General features: G+C 41.0%; 1 protein-coding gene across 5 annotated transcripts in view; it reads left to right on the top strand.

Annotated features, from left to right (window-relative positions):
* Positions 1-21927, top strand: part of Ralgapa2 (Ral GTPase activating protein catalytic subunit alpha 2) — a 294943-nt gene that overhangs the window by 28944 nt on the left and 244072 nt on the right. For all 5 annotated transcript variants that reach the window (XR_007977973.1, XR_007977974.1, XM_052183817.1 and 2 more), the window contains exons 2-3: positions 620-730; positions 8690-8742. Coding sequence is in view for 3 of the 5 variants with exons in the window: in XM_052183817.1 (XP_052039777.1) it covers positions 620-730; positions 8690-8742 (164 nt within the window). In the remaining 2 variants the exon portion in view is untranslated. The remainder of the gene's footprint in view (positions 1-619; positions 731-8689; positions 8743-21927) is intronic.

Genomic DNA, 21927 nt, shown 5'->3' with positions numbered 1-21927 from the left:
TGGGAATGGTAACTCTCTGGCATGTAGTCCCTAGTCATAGCAGAGCTCTGTCATGACAGGAGCACAGGATCCACAGTATTGACGTGGAGTGGGAGAGGGCTAGGCACCTAGGTGAGTGGGGGAAGGGCACATGTGGCTACAGGGATGTGCTGGGGATGCACACTAGGTTGCTTGGACTGCTTTCTCTTCAGTGCCTAGAGCACTGTGGTGGTGGAAAAGGAGGGGCTGGTGTCTATAAGACCTCCACAAGTTACTTTTCACAAGTCCACAGAACGGTCCCTCTTTGAGACCCCTGTCAAAGCTGCTTCTTCCATTGGCTTCCATGTCTCCTTCTCCCCGAAGAAAACTCCTCAGACCCATCCACTTCCTCCAAGCTTTTAGCTGGTCTGTGAGGGCGGTTCCCTCATCAAGTCTGGCCTTCTTGGGTGGGCCTTGCAGTTTCCGGGACATTCATGTGTGAGTTGTACCCACAGTGCAGGACAGAACTCTCTTAGGTGAATAGTCAAATGAGAACACTGTTTTGTTTTGTCTCATGAAGGTGTAAGACTAGCTTTATTTTCTTTCATTTCTGAAAATGTTTGTGAATCCTAATGTTGTAAATGTAAACTTCTCTTTTCAGATAATGTGGATGCAAGCGATCTTAAGCAGTTTTTTGAGACCAACTATTCTCAGATATATTTCATCTTCTATGAAAATTTTATAACACTGGAAAACAGTTTGAAGTTAAAAGGTAAGCATTTCTACAGCTCTTTTTTGAGCTCTCAGGAAATTTTGGAAGTTATGTTGTCATGAGCCACAAGTTCTGCATTTTAAGTTTTCTTTCTTCCTAGGCTTTGAGCCCTCAGTCTGGTGAACTGGTTGGCATTTCTGTTTCCCTTGAGTGTTCCCTCACACAGGTGTAAATTGAACAGCTGGTGGCTAAAGGGAAAATAGAAGGAACACACAGAAGGCATGGATTCCAAAGGGATAATTCATTTAAAGAGCAGGGAAGGGGGCTGGAGAGATGGCTCAGTGGTTAAGAGCACTGACTGCTCTCCTGGAGGTCCTGAGTTCAAATCCCAGCAACCACATGGTGGCTTACAAACATTCATAATAAGATCTGACATCTTCCTCTGGTGTGTCTGTATTACTTACATATGATAAATAAATAATTCTTTGGACAAGAGCGAGCAGGGCCGGAGTGATCAGAGGTCCTGAGTTCAATTCCTAGCAACCACACGATGGTTCACAACCATCTGTTCAGCTACAATGCACTCATACACATAAAATAAATAAATTAATCTTTAAAAAAAAAGAGAGAGAGCAGGGAAGGAAAATAAGGCATGGGCACTTTTCTTTTTTTTCTTTTTAAATCCAGATTTAAGCTGTGCTTGGTGGCACAGCTATAATCCCTGAGCTCTGGAGGCAGAGGCAAGAAAAGCAGGAGGCCAAGAGCAGCCTGGCCTACATAGTGAGACTACAGTACCACAAAAGCCCAAAACAACACCAACAGCAAAAGCAAAATCACATAGGGGATGTGAGATGAGATGAGACTCGAGTGTCTCCTTTGTCCATACCTCCTGACCTTAGAGATTTTCTGTATTATCAGTGAGTCTTCTTTGTATGTTCACACACTTATGCGCATACGTAAAATAATCTTTGGAAAACAAAGCAGCTATGGGAATTTGGTAAAGAAATTGTGTTGCATCAAAGCCTAACCCTTCTTGCTGTTTCTCCTTGAGCATTACTTGGCCTATTTGTGTTGGTGTCCATCCTCACTCCCTCCCCCACTCCCTTCCTGTCAGTAAGAAGCAGGTTAACAGATACACTAGGATTTCAGCATAGAGGTTGTTCGCAGTACGGGGAAGCTGCCATCCTACCTTTGTTTTTCCATTTCATGTCATCTGTTTTGGAAACTGGTTAGGAAAAACAAAGGAGAGTGTTTTTCCCAGACTCTAGCACCAACTCAGCACAGCATTCTGCAAATATCCCTCTCCAGTAAACATCAGCGGGTGCCCATTAACTCTATTCAGTCTTGCTAGGCTGCTGGGAAATAGTTTCAGATCCTACAGACTAAGGGCTAAGTGCCCCCTTTAATGCCAGTTGCAGGCTCTAGGTTGTTGCCTGTACGGTGACAGACTGCCTATATTCAAGAATCTACTATTCTCTTCCCAGGGTTGGTTAATTTGCTAGAGGAGCTGGCAGAATGCAGGGAAGCAACCTTACTTACTTGTGTTTATTAGAAAATTCTTGCTCATTTACTACATTACACATGAATAATACAGATTTTAATGGGTGCCATGAACAGATAGATAAAAAACTGTGTGTAAGGTCTGGAAGGCCCTGAACACAGGAACGTCCTTGCCATGGAGTTGGGGAACACCACTCTGCATATACATGATACGTTTGTTTTCACAATCTGGGATCTTCCTTAGCCAGATTCTTTTGGCTTTAATGGATGCTTCATTATATAGGCAAGATTGATCAGTATTAGTCACAGGTGATGAACTCAGCCTGCAGGTTGTAGGTGGTGGATGGGGTTGAAAGTAGGATTTGGAGTGGAGAACAGCATTGCAGATAGAGGACAGAGCTTGAGCAGAGGCAGCAAAGTGCCCTTAGGGCATGTTTGGGCCATGTGTAGCTTTTTCTTGCAACATAAGGTGTGTGAATGAGATGTGTAGGAAATCTAATCCTGCTTGCCAGGAGCCTTGAGCTCCAGGCTAATGAGTTGGGATTTCATTTTTAGTTAGAGATCTTAAAAAATTTGCCTGAGACAAGTGTCCTGTTAAGTGGTAAGTGCATAGGTGAGTTGGGGGTGGGGTGTTGATGCTGTCACCCATGTGAGAGCTGCTATCCTGTTGGAGAACTGGAGAGAAGAGACTGAGTAAGGTGAGGGTTAAGGGAAGAGAAGAGGTCTGCAAGACTGAATACAGAGGAGGGAGAGAAGCCAAAGAATTTCTCAGGCTCCCAGTTTGACTTATGAGGGATCATTGTAGCTGCGGGAACCACTGAGGAGAAAGGTATTTTGGAGGTAAGAGGATGAAGGCAGCTCTGACCAGTCTATATTTGAGGTACTTTGGGACACTCAGGAGTAAGTGTTGGCTGGGCAGCAGGAACGTAGGTGAGCTGTGTTTGGGGGAAGTAGGTAGAAGCTTGCTGTTGCCAAGGGTAAAAGTATAGCAAGGAAAAGGGAGTCATCAAATAAAGGGAAGGAGATATATTAGTGGAAAGGTGTTAGGAACATATGTTGTCACGGAAGCCCAGGGAGAGATTTCATCAAGGCATGTAAGATCAAAAAGCCTGATGCTGCAGGAAGATGAGGTGCAGTGGGATTAGGAAACGAGGGCTCACACCTGACCTGAGGACAGTGCTTGGTGAGGAACTGTTAGAAGCCTGACAGGTGGACAGTGGGGTGTAGAACCCGGGAAATCTTGGAGCTGTCATATATAGACAGAGAGCCTGTCTTAAGCTGGTAATGGGAGAGTTGCTAAGGGCTGCACTTACAGATGGAGGAGAGGGACAGCCAGATGGAGAAGAAACAGATAGTGTGGGTGTTGGAGAAGGGGTTGGGAGAGCATAGTAGACAGTAGAGAGACACAGGCAAGAGCAGAGTGACTTTTTTGTCTGAGAATATAGACAGATATTTTGGGAAAAGAAAGAAAAACCGAAGGGCTTTCTGAGGTGGCCCAATTGCTGTGATCAAACAGAAGTGTGCCCTGTGTGTGAGGGTAAGTGAGCTTGTCAAGAGCTTGGGGCTCTAGTGTACATTACACTATGTAGTAGTCTGTGCCTGGGATGCCAGCTTTTTTTAAAAAAGGTTTTTCTCAATTTCTGTGTCAGATTTGTAAGGTGTAAATCTTGAATTTAAGAAAATTTATTTTGAGAATAATGAAACCTCACTGCTCACAGTGAAACTTACTGCTGATGAGTCTTCAGACATTACAATAGAAACTGTGATTTTGTTTGTGGAGATGCTGGACTTAAGACAGACTATTACCTGAGTTGCCGTGATGCTGTCTCTGTTTTGAAGTTCTTGTATAATAGTTTCTCTTAGTAGGCCTATTGAGTTGAAATGATAATTCACCAGAACATTAAAAGAACTTAAAATAGCCATCTCTCTATGCCAACAATACATATGAAGGGAATGAAATAAAAATGTTTCTTATCTTCAAGAAATCAGAGAGTTATCAAGTGGAGGATTTAGGTATGTTTGCTAAAGGATGCTGATGAAGGCATCAACAACAAAGAGTGATAAGAACAACAAATCATACTCGGGCACTCTATAAGGCAATGAACAGGAAAGGATAGCTGTGAAATGACTTATTCAAGTAGTTTCATTTCTCTGACTTACTGTTACTTAAATACATAACGGGCATCAGAAATTCTAGCTCAGCTATAGAATAGTAGGCAGAAACTAAAGATATAACACTAACAGAACTCTCTAGCTGGCAAATGCATTGTCTAGTGTTTGTTCATTGGTTTGTTTTTTTCTTGTTTTCAGAATTTCTTGATCATATTCATTGCAATTTACAAAGCCACTCAGTACCTAAAAATTAAATATAAGAGCAAATGCAAAAAAAAGTCTCATGTGAAAGGAATAAATAGAATGAATGAGTGCTTTGATGTGAGTAAGTAGATGCGAATAAACTGAAAGGTTCTAATCCCTGGAGAGAAGTAAACATGACAGAACAAGCAATACCACAAAGGTCGCCTTCATCTGACCCATCTGGACAGTCCTTTCTCCCATTGCAGAGTTTCTCTGGCTGCAGGCACACGGAGGTATCATTAGCACAAGGGTACTTGGGTGGTCCACACAAGAAACTGTCACAGTCTTCTTCGTCAGACTGATCCTCACAGTCAACATCTCCATCACATACCCAGGCATTGTTGATGCATCTCCCTTAAGGAAAAGGAATGAAAATGCATTTTTTTTAAATTTGTAATTAGATCACAATAATGAACGGCCATTATTATTGTCTTTGTTAGAGTCAGAATTATTTGTTATTAGCAAAAAATCAATTTCTGATAGTTTGACAGTTTGTTTTCATGACAGCATTCGAATATTCTTGTCTTCATTGTAGAATCTGAGCACCAGTGTTTTCTGAATGTTAAATTATTTTCCATATTATTAAATAAAAAGAGATTCTGTGAATAGCCAAAAGTGTGTAATAGTTTCAGAAGTAAAGTTTAACTCCACACTTTGAATCATTTGTTTTCATTGTCCAACATTTGAACAAGCACTGTTAATTATGACCTAAGCTGAAATTTAGGCAAATGCTTTATTTTAGGGGAAGTAGTATTTTATTTATATATGTAACCTAAACCCTTCAACACTTTTTAATCTATATATCTTAAAATGATCATGAAATGAAAGTTGCTTCATACAAGAATATCAGCCCTGGGGGCTAACTGCTCTTCCAGAGGTCCTGAGTTCAATTCCCAGAAACCACATGGTGGCTCACAACCATCTCTAATGTGATCTTATGCCCTCTCCTGGTATATCTGAGAACAGCAACAGTGTATGCAAATACATAAAATAAATAAATCCTTAAAAAAAAAAAAAGAAAAGAAAAGAAAATTTATTTTGGCCGAAAGGGTAGATAATACAAATATGAAATGATCTCTATTTACTTTGGTTTTGCTCTGTTCTACTCTACTTTGTTTACAGGTATGTGGAGGAGAAAGGGGTCATATTTTGCACAGTTATAATAGCAATGAGCTGAGTGTGGCAGCTCAAACCTTAATTCCAGCACTTAGGAGGCAGAAACCGGAGGATCTCTTGTGTTCAAGGCAAGTTAGGTCTATATAATGAGTTTGAGGTCTGCCAAGGCTACATAGTGAGACCTTGTCTCAACACACAGACACACAGACACACACACACACACACACACACACACACACACACACACACACGAATGCCAAAACAAAAACCAAAAAAACAATGAAAAAAATTAAGATATCGAATCCCCAAAAAGCTACCTTTCCAAAATTATTTTGTCATACTCCGTTTTCCCTTCTTTCCTCTCTCCTCATTTTCCCCTTTCTTATAGCCATTCTTTTAGAAAATTGTGGCACTTTCAGACGGTATCAGTTAGTCTGTGCTCTATAAAAAACACTCCCGAATCAAATGCCTTTAGTCAGTCAGCATTCAGCTCTGGCTCTCTAGATCTGAGGGGACCGTCTTCTGGTTTAGCCTGGCTTGAGCCCTTCGGTCAGCTGGTTTGAATGGCTTCACCTGCACGTCTTTTACGGTTGGTCAGATGCCTTAGTTCTAGAACCATGTGGATACTCATCCTCCAGATAGCAGACCAGATTGTATTCCTTTATAGGATGGCCTCAGTCTCAGCATCAGCAAAAATGCCTCAAATTTGTGAGAGTCACATTGGTCAAAAGCTATCATGAGGCAGTCCAGATCCATCAAGATGACGTCTCCAGGAAGAGACATCTCTGTGGGAGGAAGAGGACTCTGCCCCATTGGAGCTCTCATAAAGACTCAGTGATGAACCAATAGGAACAGTGTGACATTTTGGGGAAGTTCTTCCTTTTAGTGAAGTCTGTATTGAATTGGTATTAAAGAAAGAAAGAAAGAAAGAAAAAGAAAGGAAGAAAGGAAGAAAGGAAGAAAGGAAGAAAGGAAGAAAGGAAGAAAGAAAGAAAGAAAGAAAGAAAGAAAGAAAGAAAGAAAGGAAGAAAGAAAGAAAGAAAGAAAGGAAGAAAGAAAGAAAGGAAGGAAGGAAAGAAAGGGTACCCTAAAAGGAAGAAAAATGTTTAGTAGGAATAATGAAATTATTTTAGGGCACCTTCAGTTTTCCAGTTATTCAGGATAAAACCTTGGAGAATCTGATGCTCTCTTCAGAAAGTATCATTGGCCTGTCTCCTCACCTCCACTAATAGCACCTAAGCTTCTAATATCCTTGTCTAGACTGACACTAGTCGAAGAGGGTCTTCTCTCTTCAATTCTTTGCTTTCTTCTACCTCCAAGTTTTTTTTTTTTCAAAAGAGTAACTGAAGCCATTACTTCCGCTTACTGACTCTAGCCCTGCAATGGCTTTTCGCCCCCAAAGTCATTGTAGTGACTTTATCCTGCCTCTCATCTGCCTTCTTTGCCACACCTACTCTAAGCTTATCTGCTCCATCTTTGCTGTAGCCTTCAGGGCCTTCCTGACTCTGTCAAGCATGCTCAGCCACAGGAACTTGGTCTGGTCCCCACTCCCTCTCTGAGAGGTGACTCCCTCATATTTCTGTGTGGTTTGCTTCTTTGCCTATTGTAAAGTCGCTTTCACTTTGTGAAAGTCGGCTAGCTGTCACTTTCCCAAGAAAGTATTTTCTGCCTTCCCTAATCAAATTGCATATTGGATTTTAAAGTCCTCATTTGCTTTTGCTCATGTATTTTTCTGACTTATTTATAGTTTGCCTCCTCTTGTCAAAATGTAATATTCCCCAGGGCAGGGATTTTTGCTTCTTTTTGGTTCATTCCTTTGTCCTCAGACTCATTCTTCTATAGAATTCCTAAAAAACAGTCTTTGTAAATGAATGAATGATGACTGCTTCTTAGAGCCATAAACATTCAGTTAGGTCAGGAGCCTGAAACTGATTAATTTCTTAACTTTTGTTGTTGAGAGAGGTTTTTGTTATGAAGCCTAGGCTGGCCTTGAACTCCTGGTGATTTTCCCCCTTCCCACTACCAGTATTACAGTTGTAGGCCACCAGGCCACACTGGCTTCCCTGGATACACTCATATCCACTCATTTACATACAGCCTGTGACTGCAGAATCTGATAGTTGTAAGAGAGATCTGAAAAGCCCAAACTGTTTACTCCGATGATTCTTAAATTAGATGCAGCTATATACAATGTCTGGGACATAGCATGAACAGTAAATGGTAATTGCTACTGGAGGTAGGTGGTGCAGCTTTTATATTATTATTAATTAACATTATCAAAGGGCCAATGTGGGGCTGTGGATGTAGGTAGAGTGCTTGCCTAGCATGCAGGAAATACTAAGCTTAATTCTAGCACAACATAAAACCAAGTATAGTGGCACACCTTTTGTAATCCCAGTACTTGGGAGGTAGAGGTGGAGAATCAAAACTTCAAAGTCATCCTCACCTGTATAGTAAGTTGGAGGCCAGTTTGGGGCACGATGAGGCCCTGTCTCAAAAAAAAAAAAAAAAAAAAAAAAAAAAAAAAAAAAAAAAAGAGCAAAAGAAAAGAAAAAGAAAGAAAGAAAAAGTGCAATGTGAATTTGTACAATGAAGGAGACAGGAACATACTCTTCTCTATAGATGTCCATGTTCTTTGGCTGTTAATAATACCGTTATTTTTTCTATTCATTTTACTGTAATTTGAGCCACTTAGTATCTATTTAAGAAACCATTTAGAGGAGGGAAGGGGAGAAAGATTGTGGGAGGAGGTGACTGGGAGCAGGGCAGTGAGTGTTATATAAAGTGAAGAAGTAAAAAATAAAAACACCAATTAGAAAATACGGAGGTTCCGTATGAAGTGCTGGACTAAGAGATAGAGTATAAGGGGTGGCTACGGCTGGAACAGACATGATGTGGCATTTCACTGTCTGTGCATTCATAGCAGCGCCCTTCCCCTGAGGAGGTCCCATGCATGCCCTAGCAGTTAAGATGCTTTTCAGCATCGTGTGTGATGTTCTCAAGCTTAAGTGCTAGCATGCTGACTAATTTCTTTTTCTTAATTTCCAGGGAATAATAAGTCACAAAGGGAGGAGCTGGACTCCATCCTTTTTCTATTTGAAGTAAGTTTTGCTTATTATTATTATTATTGTTGTTGTTGTTGTTGTTATTGTTATTATTATAGCTCTTAAAATCCTTGTTAGAAATAAGATACTTAGTTGATCCTTAATTTTACTTGTGCAATAGTAATGGCTGTGCATGGCTGTATCCTGTCCTCTTTCCTGCCTTTTTTTTTTAAAAACAATTTATTTATTATTATATGTAAGTACACTGTAGCTGTCTTCAGACACACCAGAAGAGGGCATCAGATCTTTTTACGGATGGTTGTAAGCCACCATGTGGTTGCTGGGATTTGAACTCAGGACCTTCAGAAGACCAATCAGTGCTCTTACCCATCTCTCCAGCTCCCCCTCTTTCCTGCCTTTTACCCATGTTTTACCACAGTACTGTTAAGAATTTATGTGATTTTTCTTTTTAAAAAATATGTAGAAGTTTCTCTTGTATGAACATCTAAATGTAATGGTACTAGTTGGAAGAGTTAACAGATTTTAAATAGTAATAGCTTTTGCTGTTTTCCTTTCTATATGAACTTTTATATGAATCTTGCATAAATGTTCTCTATCCCCCAAACTTCAGGTGACTTGATTTACTGACATGTGAATCTGACATCTTTTCCCACACATGTTTTAAAAAATATTCATTTTTATGTATATGGATGGGATTATGTTGTGTGCATGTGTGTCTGCTCACTGTGATTGTTAATTCATTCATGGTGTAGAGGAATTGTAATCCAGCAGCATGGCTGCTCTGGTAAGGGATCACATCCAAAGACCTTCCAGGTTTGTATGATCCTGCCAGAATGCAGCCACACTCTGGATTACACTATGTTTTGGCTGGAATACAGGCATGCCTTTAGTATACAACTTTAGTCTCTAGCAATGAAGAAAAAATTAGTTTGTAGAAGGAAGCAGTCATGTTTGAAAGTGACATCTAATTGAGGAGCAAAGTGACAAATCAGAGGATTTGACAGAATGAGTAGAGATAGGATATGCTATCTCACAGGAGAACAGGACAGGAAAGAGAGGCTCCTTAAGACTTAGCATGGAGAGTGAAGGAGGGGGGAAGAGGGAAGAGAGGGAAAGGGAGGAGAGGGAGGAGAGGGAGAGGGAAGAGGGGAAGAGGGAGGGGGGAGAGGGAGGAGAGCTAGAGGGAAGATGGGGAGGGGGGGAAGAGGGAGGGGGGAGGGGGAAAGGGAGGAGAGGGAGAGGGGAGGGAGGAGAAGGGAAGAGGGAGGGGAGAGGGAGAGGGAAGGGGGGAGAGGGGAAGAGGGAGGAGAGGGAGAGGGAGGAGAGGGTGGGAAAGGGGAGGAAAGGGAAGAGGGGGAGAGGGAGGGGGAGGGAGGAAAGGGAGAGGGAGAGAGGTAGAAGGAGGAGAGGGGCAAGGGGAAAGGGAGCACGGTGGGGAGTAGTGGGGGTGGTAGTGTGTGTGTGTGTGTGTGTGTGTGTGTGTGTGTGTGTGTGTATGGGAGTTTTACTGGAACAGCTTGACAGAGACACATTGCAGAGAGAACAAACTAGACACAGGTGAAGACAGAATAAGCCAGAGAATAAGAAGGAGCCAGAAAACTAAAATATATCACCAAAGTTACTATGAGGCCAGGCAGAACAATTCAGTCAGAAGCTAAACCTGATTGAATCAGTAAGCTTGGAAGATTAGATTGTACGGAGGCTAGAAGCTTCTAGGCCTAGGGCTAGGGATAGTTAGAACAGAGAAGGAAAGGCTCTGGACTCAGCCCAAAGCATGTATTCAAATAGTACAGCTCTCATCAAGTCATCTAAGGAAATAAAAGCAACATTTATACATAGCTTGAGGTAGTGTGTACATAGTTTGCTATGAGAAGATAAACTCCATGTGTGTTTGTGTGTGCTTGTGTGCATGTATGTATACATATCTCTGAAGGCCAGAAATCAGCATTGTGTGGTCTTCAGTAATCACTCTGGTTTTTTGTTTCTTTCTGTTTTGAGTCAGGGTCTTTCACCAGGATCTAGAGTTCCATGATTAGGCTATGCTGGCTGGCCAGAAAGCTCCAGGAATCCTCCTGTCTTTGCTTTCTCAGCACTGGGATCGCATGCAGGCACCACCATGTGTGCTTGTATGAAAAGGACTTTTCTAGTTAAGTGCCTCCCCAACCCAAAGAAGAAAAATGTGTGACTGTAAGGAAAGGCCAAACATGCAGACATGGCTTGAGGGAGGGTAGGAAAGGAAGTTGTGAATGCATTGTGAGGGGCTGTTTGAATGGAGTAAATTATGGCATGGGTTGTGTTATGACATGGGGCAAGCCAGCTCAAAGCCCTGGATATGGGCCTGGGAGGTATCTGAGCTGGTCATCTTGCCGGTTTTCTAGCACGCACACCACCAGGGTGAGCTCCTCAGCACGGCTCTGACTAGCTCATCCAGTGCCACAGCTGGCAAAGAGCAGAGCCAGCTCTTTAGCTCTTATGCCCTCCTAGCTGGTTCACCTGTAGTCTCTGCAACCAGGGCCAGCCATACTTTGTTGCCTGGGTGAGTTGCAGGGCCTGCTTTCCCTAATTCTGCATCTAGTGAGGGGCAGGACTAGCTCTTCCTATCTCATGACCCTGGGGACAGGCCCTCTCACCCCAGGTGGCAAGGGCAAGGGGTCAGGGAGGGCATCTCTCCCTCGCCTGTGTCATGCATTATTTTGTCACACTCATTGTATTTCCTGTGGTTACCTCCAGTGTATCAAGCCTATACAAAGTTATTACCGGGAACATTAATTAATGAGTCTATTGCTTAAATCTGTTAACTATTATATGTTTCACTAACTTCATTTTATTTCTGTAACAAGGTTTAAATTTACCAAAGAATCTAACATGAAAGTAATTAACATTATAAAGTCTAATAAAAAGCCTGTGATCCTGACAGCCTCCTGCCCCATTTTGGAGACTAGAAGCTACTACTAAAAGGAGGCATTTCCCCTTGATAACCTCTTCCTTGTCTCTGGAGACATTCAGTCCCAAGCATCTTCTTTCTTCCTTTAAAAGGAGTGTTAACTGAGTTTGTTGTAATGATGCACACCTTTAATATTAGTGCTCGGGAGGCAGAGGCAAATGGATCTCTGAATTCAAGGCCAGCCTGGTCTACAGAGTGAGTTCCAGGATAGCCAGAGCTACACAGAGATCCTATGTTGAGAGGGAAAAATGTATTAACTGGCTGGGGGTGATGGTTCTCTGGGTAGAGCACTGGCCACACAATCCTGACAATCTGAGTTGGTGTTCCCTAGAGACCACTCAAAAAGCCAGTTACTGTGAAGCAAGTGTCTAAAATCCCAGCATAGAGACTAGGAGATTGGAGGGTGAGGCAGGAGAATTGCCAGGAGCTCTCAGGCCAGCTAACACACACACACACACACACACACACACACACACACAGACACAGACACACACACCACACAGAGCCAAACTGTACTCTTGAGTTATTTGTTGTGTAGTTTGGTTTTGAAACTACAAAGTAGTGTAGTTTGGACACTGTGGCAGAAGTGTCCGCATGGCACACAGTCACCTGTGACTTTGCTCTCAGCCTTATTTCTAATGCATTATTCCACAGTGTAAAATGTAGCTCAGATTTATCCATTCTCACTGCTGGATTCAGTGGGTAGGTATGACTCATCCAGTTCCCACATTTGGTCTATAGGGGATTTCTGTTTTCTTTGGTTGTGGATGTTGGCTAACCTTAGCAGTGGCCCGTGTTTTCACTCACAGCACTGGCACAGCCCTGTATTGCATTTGCAAATAGAAATGATAAAAGTAATCATTTTATTTTTATCCCCAAAAGAGTCTTGCTCATTCATGTTCATGTTTTACCAGTAAGAATAATATATTCTATAATTTTTAGTGGCCACTCTATCAGATTACATAAATTTGTTTCCTATTCTAGTTTGATTATTTAAAAAAAAATAGCAGATGGTTTTTTTACTTTTCAGATTTCTTTTTTCTCTGCATTGATCAATTGATGACTCCTGTGTCTTCCAGTTTTAGGTTTTGCAGGAATTAACTCTTTGCTTGCATTTAAGGACTTAATTTTTTTTTATGGTTTTAGGTGATTTAATTTTTATATATTTAATTTTTTCTTAGAAGTTTTTATATAATGTATTTTGATTCCATTCTTTCTCTTTCCCTAACTCCTTCTAGATCCACCCCTCTCCCTATCTAATCAACCTCATGTTTTCTTTTTCTTAAAAAAAAAAGGCACCCACACTTTCCCCCACAAAGAACGACAGAATCCCAACAATTATGGAGTTTGCTTTATATTGGCCTGCTACTCCTGAGTGTTAAGCCTGTCCTGGAATGTGGTTGAGTGAAGAAAACTGATTTTCCTTCCTCTCGCAGCAATCAATTGTAGATAGCTTCTTGCTTAGAAGTAGGACTTTGTACTGATTTCCCCTCTTTCATGCTGGGTGTTTTTGTATTCTATTTCTGGTAATTATAATACGTGAAGTCTTTAGTAGTGTAAATCTTTTCCAACACAGTGGCTTCTTTTTTTGCATATGTTGTGAGATCAGTATGAATCACACAGATTAAATTTTTGGTTTTTTTTAGATGGATTTGTTTCAGCTATGGACAGGACTTTGGGAGTGGTTTTATTTAGAACTACTTTGTCTCCTTTGAGGATTACTAATGGGGTCTCAGGATGAATACCCACAACTTCCTGAGGGTAGAGCTCAGGAACTGGAGGGACCAGATGTCTATCCATTCTAGTGCTGGCATGGGCATTAGCTCATTTGGCTCCAGCATTCTTCCTTGCTTGAAGATCATAATCATTCTTCTACCCCCATGTCCTTTCTGTTTTTTGCTTCTTCTCTTCTATTAAGTTGGTTTTGTTTTGTTTTGTTTTGTCTCTATTAGTTTCTCTGAGTCCTCAAAACCATGCAATGCTTTAAGAGTTCTATTTGTTGTTTCTCTTGGAACTAGTTGTCCCAAAGGTTGGAAGTCTTGAGAAGCCTGAGTCCTTACCCTCCCACAAAAGAAGTCTGATTCCTTCCTCCTTGTCTCGAAACTGTACAAGGGAGGGAGCTATTAGGGATACATTACTATTTACAGAGAGTTAGTTGCTTATATAGAAGAACAAATATATGTTATTCAAAGCTTCATAAAACTTTCACTTTGCATACTAAATATGAGTGAATGATGAACTTGCATTTCTTTTGTTTATGTTCTATGCTCAGCTCTAGCTTTAAAGTTAGGTTGTAATTTGTATGGTTCATTCAGGGCACTAAGCAACTTCATTGCTGCTTTCTACATTAGAAGTGGTTTATGAGGGCTCAAAGGTGAATACTCATCAGTGTGTAAATAATTGAGAAAGGCTTCCTTTAGAGGAGGTAGAGTTATTAAGATGTTAAATTATAGAAGCGGCCCTGCACAAGGATGTTCTATAAATAAGAATTGGATTAGAAGAAAGTGGATAACTAAGAGAGTTACAGGGGCATGGAGGAAGACTGTATAAGAGAGCTACATCTTACTTTGGTAAGGGACAAAGTGCTAGGGCAGTTTTGGAAGTGGGAACAGTAGTTTTACAGTGTTGCTGACTGCCAGACAGTACAGCATTTGGTGAGTAAGTGGTGGGTGAGTGAAGTTGGCAGCTTGGGTCGTAAGATCCAGGGTGTGGAGGGCTGTGCAGAGATGACATCTGTTTATCTTTACCTCTGGTAGAGGGAGCACATGGACCTTTAGAAGAGGACCTGGCTACTTCTACTTGTAGTGTCGCTTAACATTTCTTTTCCTCTTGGATCCTGGGGATGCTCATCAGTCTGCTTTAAAAATTTTTTTATCTATCATTGCCAGATATTTCTAATAGAGATGTAGGATCTCAGAACATGAATTAAATGCCATTTTACATTGTCCAGAATCTATTTTACAAGGGCCATTCCGAAATAGATTATGTCTTTTCAGGTTTGGTTTTTTTGTGTGTTGTTGGTAGTCATATGTACAGCTTACTACAGTCCCTGAATGTATCGGTTTTTAAAGATTTTATTTTTAATTATGCATGTGTATGTTGTGTGCATCTGTGTATATGAGTCTGTGTGGGTTCATGCATGTGACTGTAGTACCTCTGGAGGCCAGAAGAGCCCATCAGATCTTCTGGAATTTTTACTAGATGTGGTACTAAGAACTGAACTCCGGTCTTCTGCAAGAGCAGTATGTATTCCTAGCTGCTGAGCCGTCTCTCCACCTTCATTTCTCAGCTTTTATAGAAGACAGGTGGGGAGATTTGTGGAGTTAGGCAACCTTTTTCAGGTTGCACATTTATCAGGTAGTGGCTCACAGAATTTACACCTGTGTTCTTAACTCTGCAGTAGTTACATGTACAGGGGAATAAGGGGATATTTAACGTGCTGAGGAATATGATGACTGGGCCTCAAGTTCATATTGTCTTCTCTTGAGAATCATCTAGATATAGCACCCAGGTTATTTTAGTGATATCTAAGCTTTGTTTTAATCAGGTATGATCAGGTACCCCAATAGGAAAATGACTGTAATGAAGGAGAGGTTTTAATTATACTTACTCTAGCCTTAAAGCTGGAAGCATGTCACAGAGGGTCTTAGAGAGTCACCCAGAGGTGAAATCATCAGGTACAGAGAAAATTGAAGGCAGGAGCCATAATTATGTTTATAAGAATGGTCAAAGCAAGACAAGTACACTGAGCTGAATTTAGTGTTATGGAGTTGAGCCATTTGAGCTGACTCTAGGCTGGGTGTTCATATCAGAGTGATTCAGGAGGCTCAAGAGTGTGAGAGCACAAGAAATGATTTGGGATTGGTTGTTCTTAGGCCCTTTCTATAGGAATTAGCTAACCCAAGGGGAGCCAGTTCTTCCCTTCAGGGAGGCCATAGATGTCATACCACAAAGAATACAGAAGATAAGAAACTATCCTAATAGAAGAGCAGCAATCTGCTGCCTTGTATGCCATCCCTTTCCAGCAGGCAAATTGGATAGTTTACAAGAAGTATATTGTTAAGAAATAAGAAAACTTTTAAATTTTGATAGCAAGAGATTTCTTCACTTGCCCATACCTGACTAAAACACACAGAGCAGAAGTTTCGCTTATAGAGCCTGCATGTGTGTTGGCAGGCAGTGGACTTCTACACACTTGCCCTCCCTGCCAAACTAGCACATATTACAGAGTCTGAAATTATGGATAAACACACTTGATTTTCAGAATCCTTTTTCTAAATTTTATCAAAATTATTTCCCAGATTTTAATCTTGCCATTATCCTTCTAGACAGCCGAATGTGCTCTTTCTAGTCTGTAAAATGAGGCTCAGCTGGTCTGTCTTTCCCACTCCCCAGGGGAGTCCTCTGGGGAACAGCTCCCTCAGTTCCAGGCCACTTTGCCATTATTTTTCACTGTTTCTTCTCTGCCTGTTAGTCAGGTGCCTTTCTTTGCAGCTTTAACCCTTTTCTTAACCACCACTCTTTCTTGTACTGTTCAAACTCACTGAATTCTTCTGGTAAGTGTTGCTGGGATGAGGGGTGGGGAACACTCATTCTTCTAGTGAACTTGTGTAATAAACTGTAGTGTGTGGCCACTTGTTTGTTATTCCTTAATGTGGCTATGCCTTAGCCTCTTAATGCGGCCATAAAATTCCTTGGCCTAGCAGCCATTACTTATGGTTCTTTGTGTTTCCCGCAGTGATTTGTACTTGCTAATATTTATTGTTGAATTAAAGACTCTTAAATTCTCAACCTCTCTCCATTGTAGTTATTTGGTACTTTTGTGTTAATAGCATTTTCCCCCACCTAGAACTTGCTAGATGAAAGAGACAAGGCTCAGATATGTCTTGGTCTAGATCAGCTTTGACAGCATTAAGCTGATGACTTTGATAGAGGGACCTACCTTCTTTGCTTTTGTTTCCAGACTTAGAAGTCAGGGGGTAGGACTGGGTAAGCCTCTGAATCACTTACAGGTCTGTTAACTCTCAAAACTCTAACTGCAGCTTTGTTTGAAGGGCCTGAACAAAATTTAAAATGATTGAACTCTGGTTAGCCTATTATAATTGCCTAATTTATTTCTATATGTATACCATGTACAGTGGAGAAGCTATGGAGTTTCCAGGCTACTACACTTGAAAGGTCATTCCTCTTTGTTAAACACAGGGTTGGATTTTCACTTTACTGTAGGTCTGTCCTTACAGGACTGGGGACTTCTAAAAATTAGGGTTTTACTATAGTGGATTTCCTAGGCTTCTTGGCAGTCCCAAGGTGCTGTGGTTGCGGCCTGAGGCATGGCTGTGGCCTGAGCATTGCTTGACTTCCGTGGAACAAGGAAACATGGCTTCAAAGAAGCTTTTTGGAAATATAAAATTGAAAAGTCATGCAAATTTCATTCTTTTGTATTCATGCTTTGGGATGAAAATGCCATTAATATAGTGGTGACTCAAATTACTTGTTCCCGTGTGTGTCCACCACACCTTATAGACCCTTTCATCCTTCACCTCTACCTCTAAGCTAAAGGATACGGATTCTGTTGTTCCAGGCTGGGCACTATGTCTCTTCTCTGTGCCTCCTTTGGTGATCTGGGGAGCACTGAAGTAAGAGGTAAATTGCAGCAGGTGAGCTGCACAGTGGGTACAGGTGGCACCTGGGCTTTTTGAGGGGGACACAGACGAAGGGTACACAGATGAAGGGCATGGATAACTACAGGCACAGTGTCTGCTTTTCCTTCAGTACTCAGGGTGGCATGAGTACATTATCTTTCCTCCCCAAAGATTTTGGGGATGCTGGATCAGAACTAGGGTGTACATTTGCAAAGCCTTGCCCACAGTTGTGTTCAGGAGTTACTCTATGACCTCTGGTGAACCTAGGGCTGCAGTGGGTTTTACATCTCACTTGAGCAGATTTCCTTGGGGGGTTTCTTCCTCATTGCTCAGGTGAGCTTGTAGAGAGAGTGAGTTTAGCCTCTCATGGTTTCTCAAAGCAAGGGAAAGAGACTTGCTACTACTTTCCTGAAAGCAGTCACATGACTTGTTGCAGCACTGTGCTAGGAGTTGGGCAAGTAAGGTGAAACCAAAGGCTGGCTTTCATTCCTCTGACACTGCTTTGGATTTGAATACCACTCCTAGCTTAATTGTTGATTTTAATGCTATAATTTCTCCTTGGTGCATGCATTTACTGGATACTAGGGGTATGTTAAAATTTAGGACTCAGGTCTTTCTCTCTCTCTCTCTCTCTCTCTCTCTCTCTCTCTCTCTCTCTCTCTCTCTCTGTCTCTCTGTCTCTCTCTCTCTCCAGTTATTCTGATGTAATTCTGAACTCAACAAACTGGAAGATAGAAAAAATATAAATGTTTACCTTATTTTGGACATAATTTGCTTATTACGTTGTGCTGTATTAATAGTTTGAATTAGAGGACCAATGTGTGAGATGAAGGTATTTGTTTTCAGTAGATAAGGTAACTGCTACACTGCAGGACTACAGCCTTTCTTATGAACTGGGATCTAGAGGTGAGAAACTTGGGATTGGCCCAACAGTGTACTGAATTACTCAGTTCACCTTGGAGGAAGGGAACCTGGAGACAAGATGTTTGTGGAAGTCTGAAATTACATTCTTGTGATTGATTATCTGCCTTAGCAAGGTGCCTTACCCACCCCATCATGGTAGCAGCTGACCTGTGGTAACTGACACCCTCAAAGAAGATCATGTAGATGAGAGTTAGGAAATGCACACGTGAATCCTTCCAAGATAATAGGAGAAAGCACATCAAGACTTAACGACAGGACATTCACAGTAACAAGTAAGCACGCGGTGTTCGGAACAGAGCACATCTTCTCTTACAGTGTTCTCACACTGATGTCGAGACCTAGCATGAATGAATTGGTTTCTTTTTTTTTTTTTTTTTTTTAAATATTCACTTGGAAGAGAGCTGTACAGATGCTTGCTGTTTTGTATGTTTTCTCTGGCTTGTTTGGTGTGGTTGTATAGCACAGTAGCTGTTAGAGAGTGACACCTAGTGTTTGATGTGCATGTGACACTGGGTAGGAAGGAAAGAGCTGGTTTGACCCTTCCTTTCCTGCAGCTGATCCTTAGAACAGGGACATTTACTGATGAACTCGACAGCATGCCTGGTTCCACGATAGCCTACAGGTCTGTAGTACTCTAGTGTTGTTGAGGGAAGCATTTAAATCTTAAGTTTCTGAGGTGGCAGGAACTAAGTTAGAGCATTGCATACAGGCTCTGTTGTGTCAGTCTCCTTCCTTATGCAGATTCTCTCAAAGTGAAAGTTTTAAACTCAGAGAACAGTATGGAAAGGAGAGCCAATTAGATATGCTAGTGCAAAATGGAAGAGGATGAAAGACATGGCAGCTTTGGGCTAAAAAGCAGAAGCTTGCAAGGAATGGAGACTAACTAAAGGGCGTGACTGGCACCTTTTGTGTGACTTTCATGTGTACTCTTCTTAGAGCTGACTTTTCTTCAAGGCAAAGCTCACCTCTATGGCAAAACTTTATGCTACTAGGTTGAGGGTCAATGAAACATCTAGTGCAAGTGTTTTCTTAAAGAGGGTTAGACCTGAATGATGTGCAAGTGAAAAGATAAACGTATAAAATGTATCATGTTTCTGCTTCCAAGGCTTCAGATGTTTGAAAATTTATGTTAGTGTGTAATGGGAATGCTTCCTGTTTTGTCTGTGGTTCCTCACATCCCATGCTTTGCCCTGCTGAGGAGTATCTTACTACTAGTCTACAGGCAGCAGTCCTCTGCTTTCTCTCCCCCCACCTCTCCACTGCTCTCTTGTAATGCAGTTCTGGTTCCATTGCCATCAGGGCTCTTGCACTCCCAGCAGTCTCTCAAGGGCCCTCTTCATCTGATCTCTGCCTCCTCTTTCCTGTCACCTGTCTTATTCTCGACCCTATTGGCAACCTCTTGGAGGTCCTTAGAGCAGCAGAAACGTTTCTGGAGTGGGGTGGACACTGTTTAGTTTTCCTGAAATGTCCTTCTCTTGAAGGCTCACCCCTTTGTTTTCTTAAGGATTCTGTTCTGCCTTTCCCCATTAGATTATGTTGTCAAGGCAGAGATGGCGTGTCTTTTGTATATCTCTAGCACAGAATGGTTACTTAACAAGAATATTAATTAATGAATGAATTAATTAAAAGGTAATTTAAACCTACACCATCTGAATGATGCATTTATTGAATTCATTATTTTCTTGTGTGTACATATGTATACATGTCTTTTGCATTTCTTATTTCTCAACATTTTGAACAATTTATATTATTTTATTATAATATTTTCAGTTGCTATTTCTCTTTATATTAAGTGATTTGGAGAATCTGTTTTTATTAACATATTAAATGCCAGTTATGTAAATATAGCTCACTGCTTCAGGATCTTTATATCTCTATTCTTGTTAGGGAATTACTTTGATTAATCCTTGTTTCTTGGAGGTGAATTATGTACTTCGTTGAAGAAGGGAAGATATGTGGCTGATATAATTCTAGCTCAGAAATACCTTTCCTTGAACTTCAGACATATAAAAGCATACATAGTTGACTACATAATTTTCAGATCATTATCCCCCACCCTTTAATGTGTATGTCTGAGGCAGATGTAATTTGCTTCAGAAACACCAGGAACTTCATTGTTGTACTGGCCCTTGCTCTGCTTTGGGTCCCTGTTGTTCTCACTTTCTCTCTGGGTCCTGATGTCCTCTCCGTGACTCCTGATCACTGATGAAGGCCAAGGTCTGCCTTGTTTAAGGCATATACTACATATGCCTTACATATACTACTGTTGTTTAAGGAATATACTACATTTTCTATTTGGTTTTTTGCCTAGTGCTTTTTAGATTTATATTGAATTTACAACTTTAAATGTGCATTGTCCAGGCATTTCTTGTGTGTGTTCTTTTATGTTGCTCTGGGGAGTTCGTTACATGCACTGTCCTGGCACATGGGGTGATCTGTAATAGTCTAGTTTAGTGCTAAGCATGCTTTCTATCTTCATTAATTAATATTTTATGATTTCAGAAGGTTTTCTAATTACATATCTACTTCATTAGTTTCCCCAAGTTTTCATCATCTCTTCAATTTACACTTGAGTCTTTAAGAACATAAATCAGAAATGCTAAAACCAAATTTTCTTTTTTATTTACTTTATTTGTTTTTGAGGAGACATTTCCAATTTTCTTTGGGATTGTCTCTTGTGGAACCATCATTGCAGCTGCATGGCACTTGCATGGAATAAAGTCACCCCCCCAACACACACACCTTTTTATTGCTTTGAGTAAACTTAAGTAAACAATGACCTTTGTCATTAGCATGCCTTTGCCTTTTTAGGTCTTCATTGATGTCTTAATTAGGGTTTTACTGCTGTGAACAGACACCATGACCAAGGCAACTCTTATAAGGACAACATTTAATGGGGGCTGGATTACATGGTTATTGGTTCAGTCCATTATCACCAAGGTAGGAACATGGCAGTGTCCAGTCAGTCATTGTGCAAGAGCAGCTGGGTACATCTTTATCTGAAGGCTGTTAGCAGAATACTGACTTCAGGCAGCTAGGATGAGGGTCTTAAAGCTCACACCCACAGTGACACACCTATTCCAACAAGGCCACATCTCCAAATAGTGCTACTCCCTGGGCCAAGCATATGCAAACCATGACAATTGATAATCAGGTTTCCAACATCTTGGTTGATTTCTAAAAATGTAGGATGTCTCAAATGTCTTTCTTAAAAACAATATGTTCCATATTTATTTTAGATGTCTTTTTTTGTATTGTAAATTAAATCTAAGTTTCTTACAGATTTTAAGCCAGTTTTCTCATGGGCTAAGAAATCATTATCTTTTAAGCAGTGACCTAATTATATATTGATATGTAAAATGTTTGGAGACACATTTACATTTTCAGTTCTTTCTATTAACTGCCACCTAGTACTTCCCTGACATTGATGGTTGGTTAGTTGGTTGGTTGGTTTCTTTCTTCTTTCCTTTCCTTCCTTTCACCTTCTCCTTTTTTTTTTTTTTTTTTTTTTTTTTGAGACAGGGATTCTCTGTGTAGCCTTGGCTGTCTTGGAACTCTGTAGACCAGGCTGGCCTCAAACTCACAGATCTGCCTGCCTTTGCTCCCAGAGTGTTGGAATTAAAGGTGTGTGCCACCACTGGTCAGCCACCACACTACTGTGTTAGGGTACTATTTCTCCTCTGTGTGTGTGTGTGTGTGTGTGTGTGTGTA

This window comes from Apodemus sylvaticus, chromosome 5 (genome assembly GCF_947179515.1).
Source record: "Apodemus sylvaticus chromosome 5, mApoSyl1.1, whole genome shotgun sequence".
Classification (NCBI taxonomy): domain Eukaryota; kingdom Metazoa; phylum Chordata; class Mammalia; order Rodentia; family Muridae; genus Apodemus; species Apodemus sylvaticus.
This window is presented reverse-complemented; position numbering and strand designations above follow the sequence as displayed.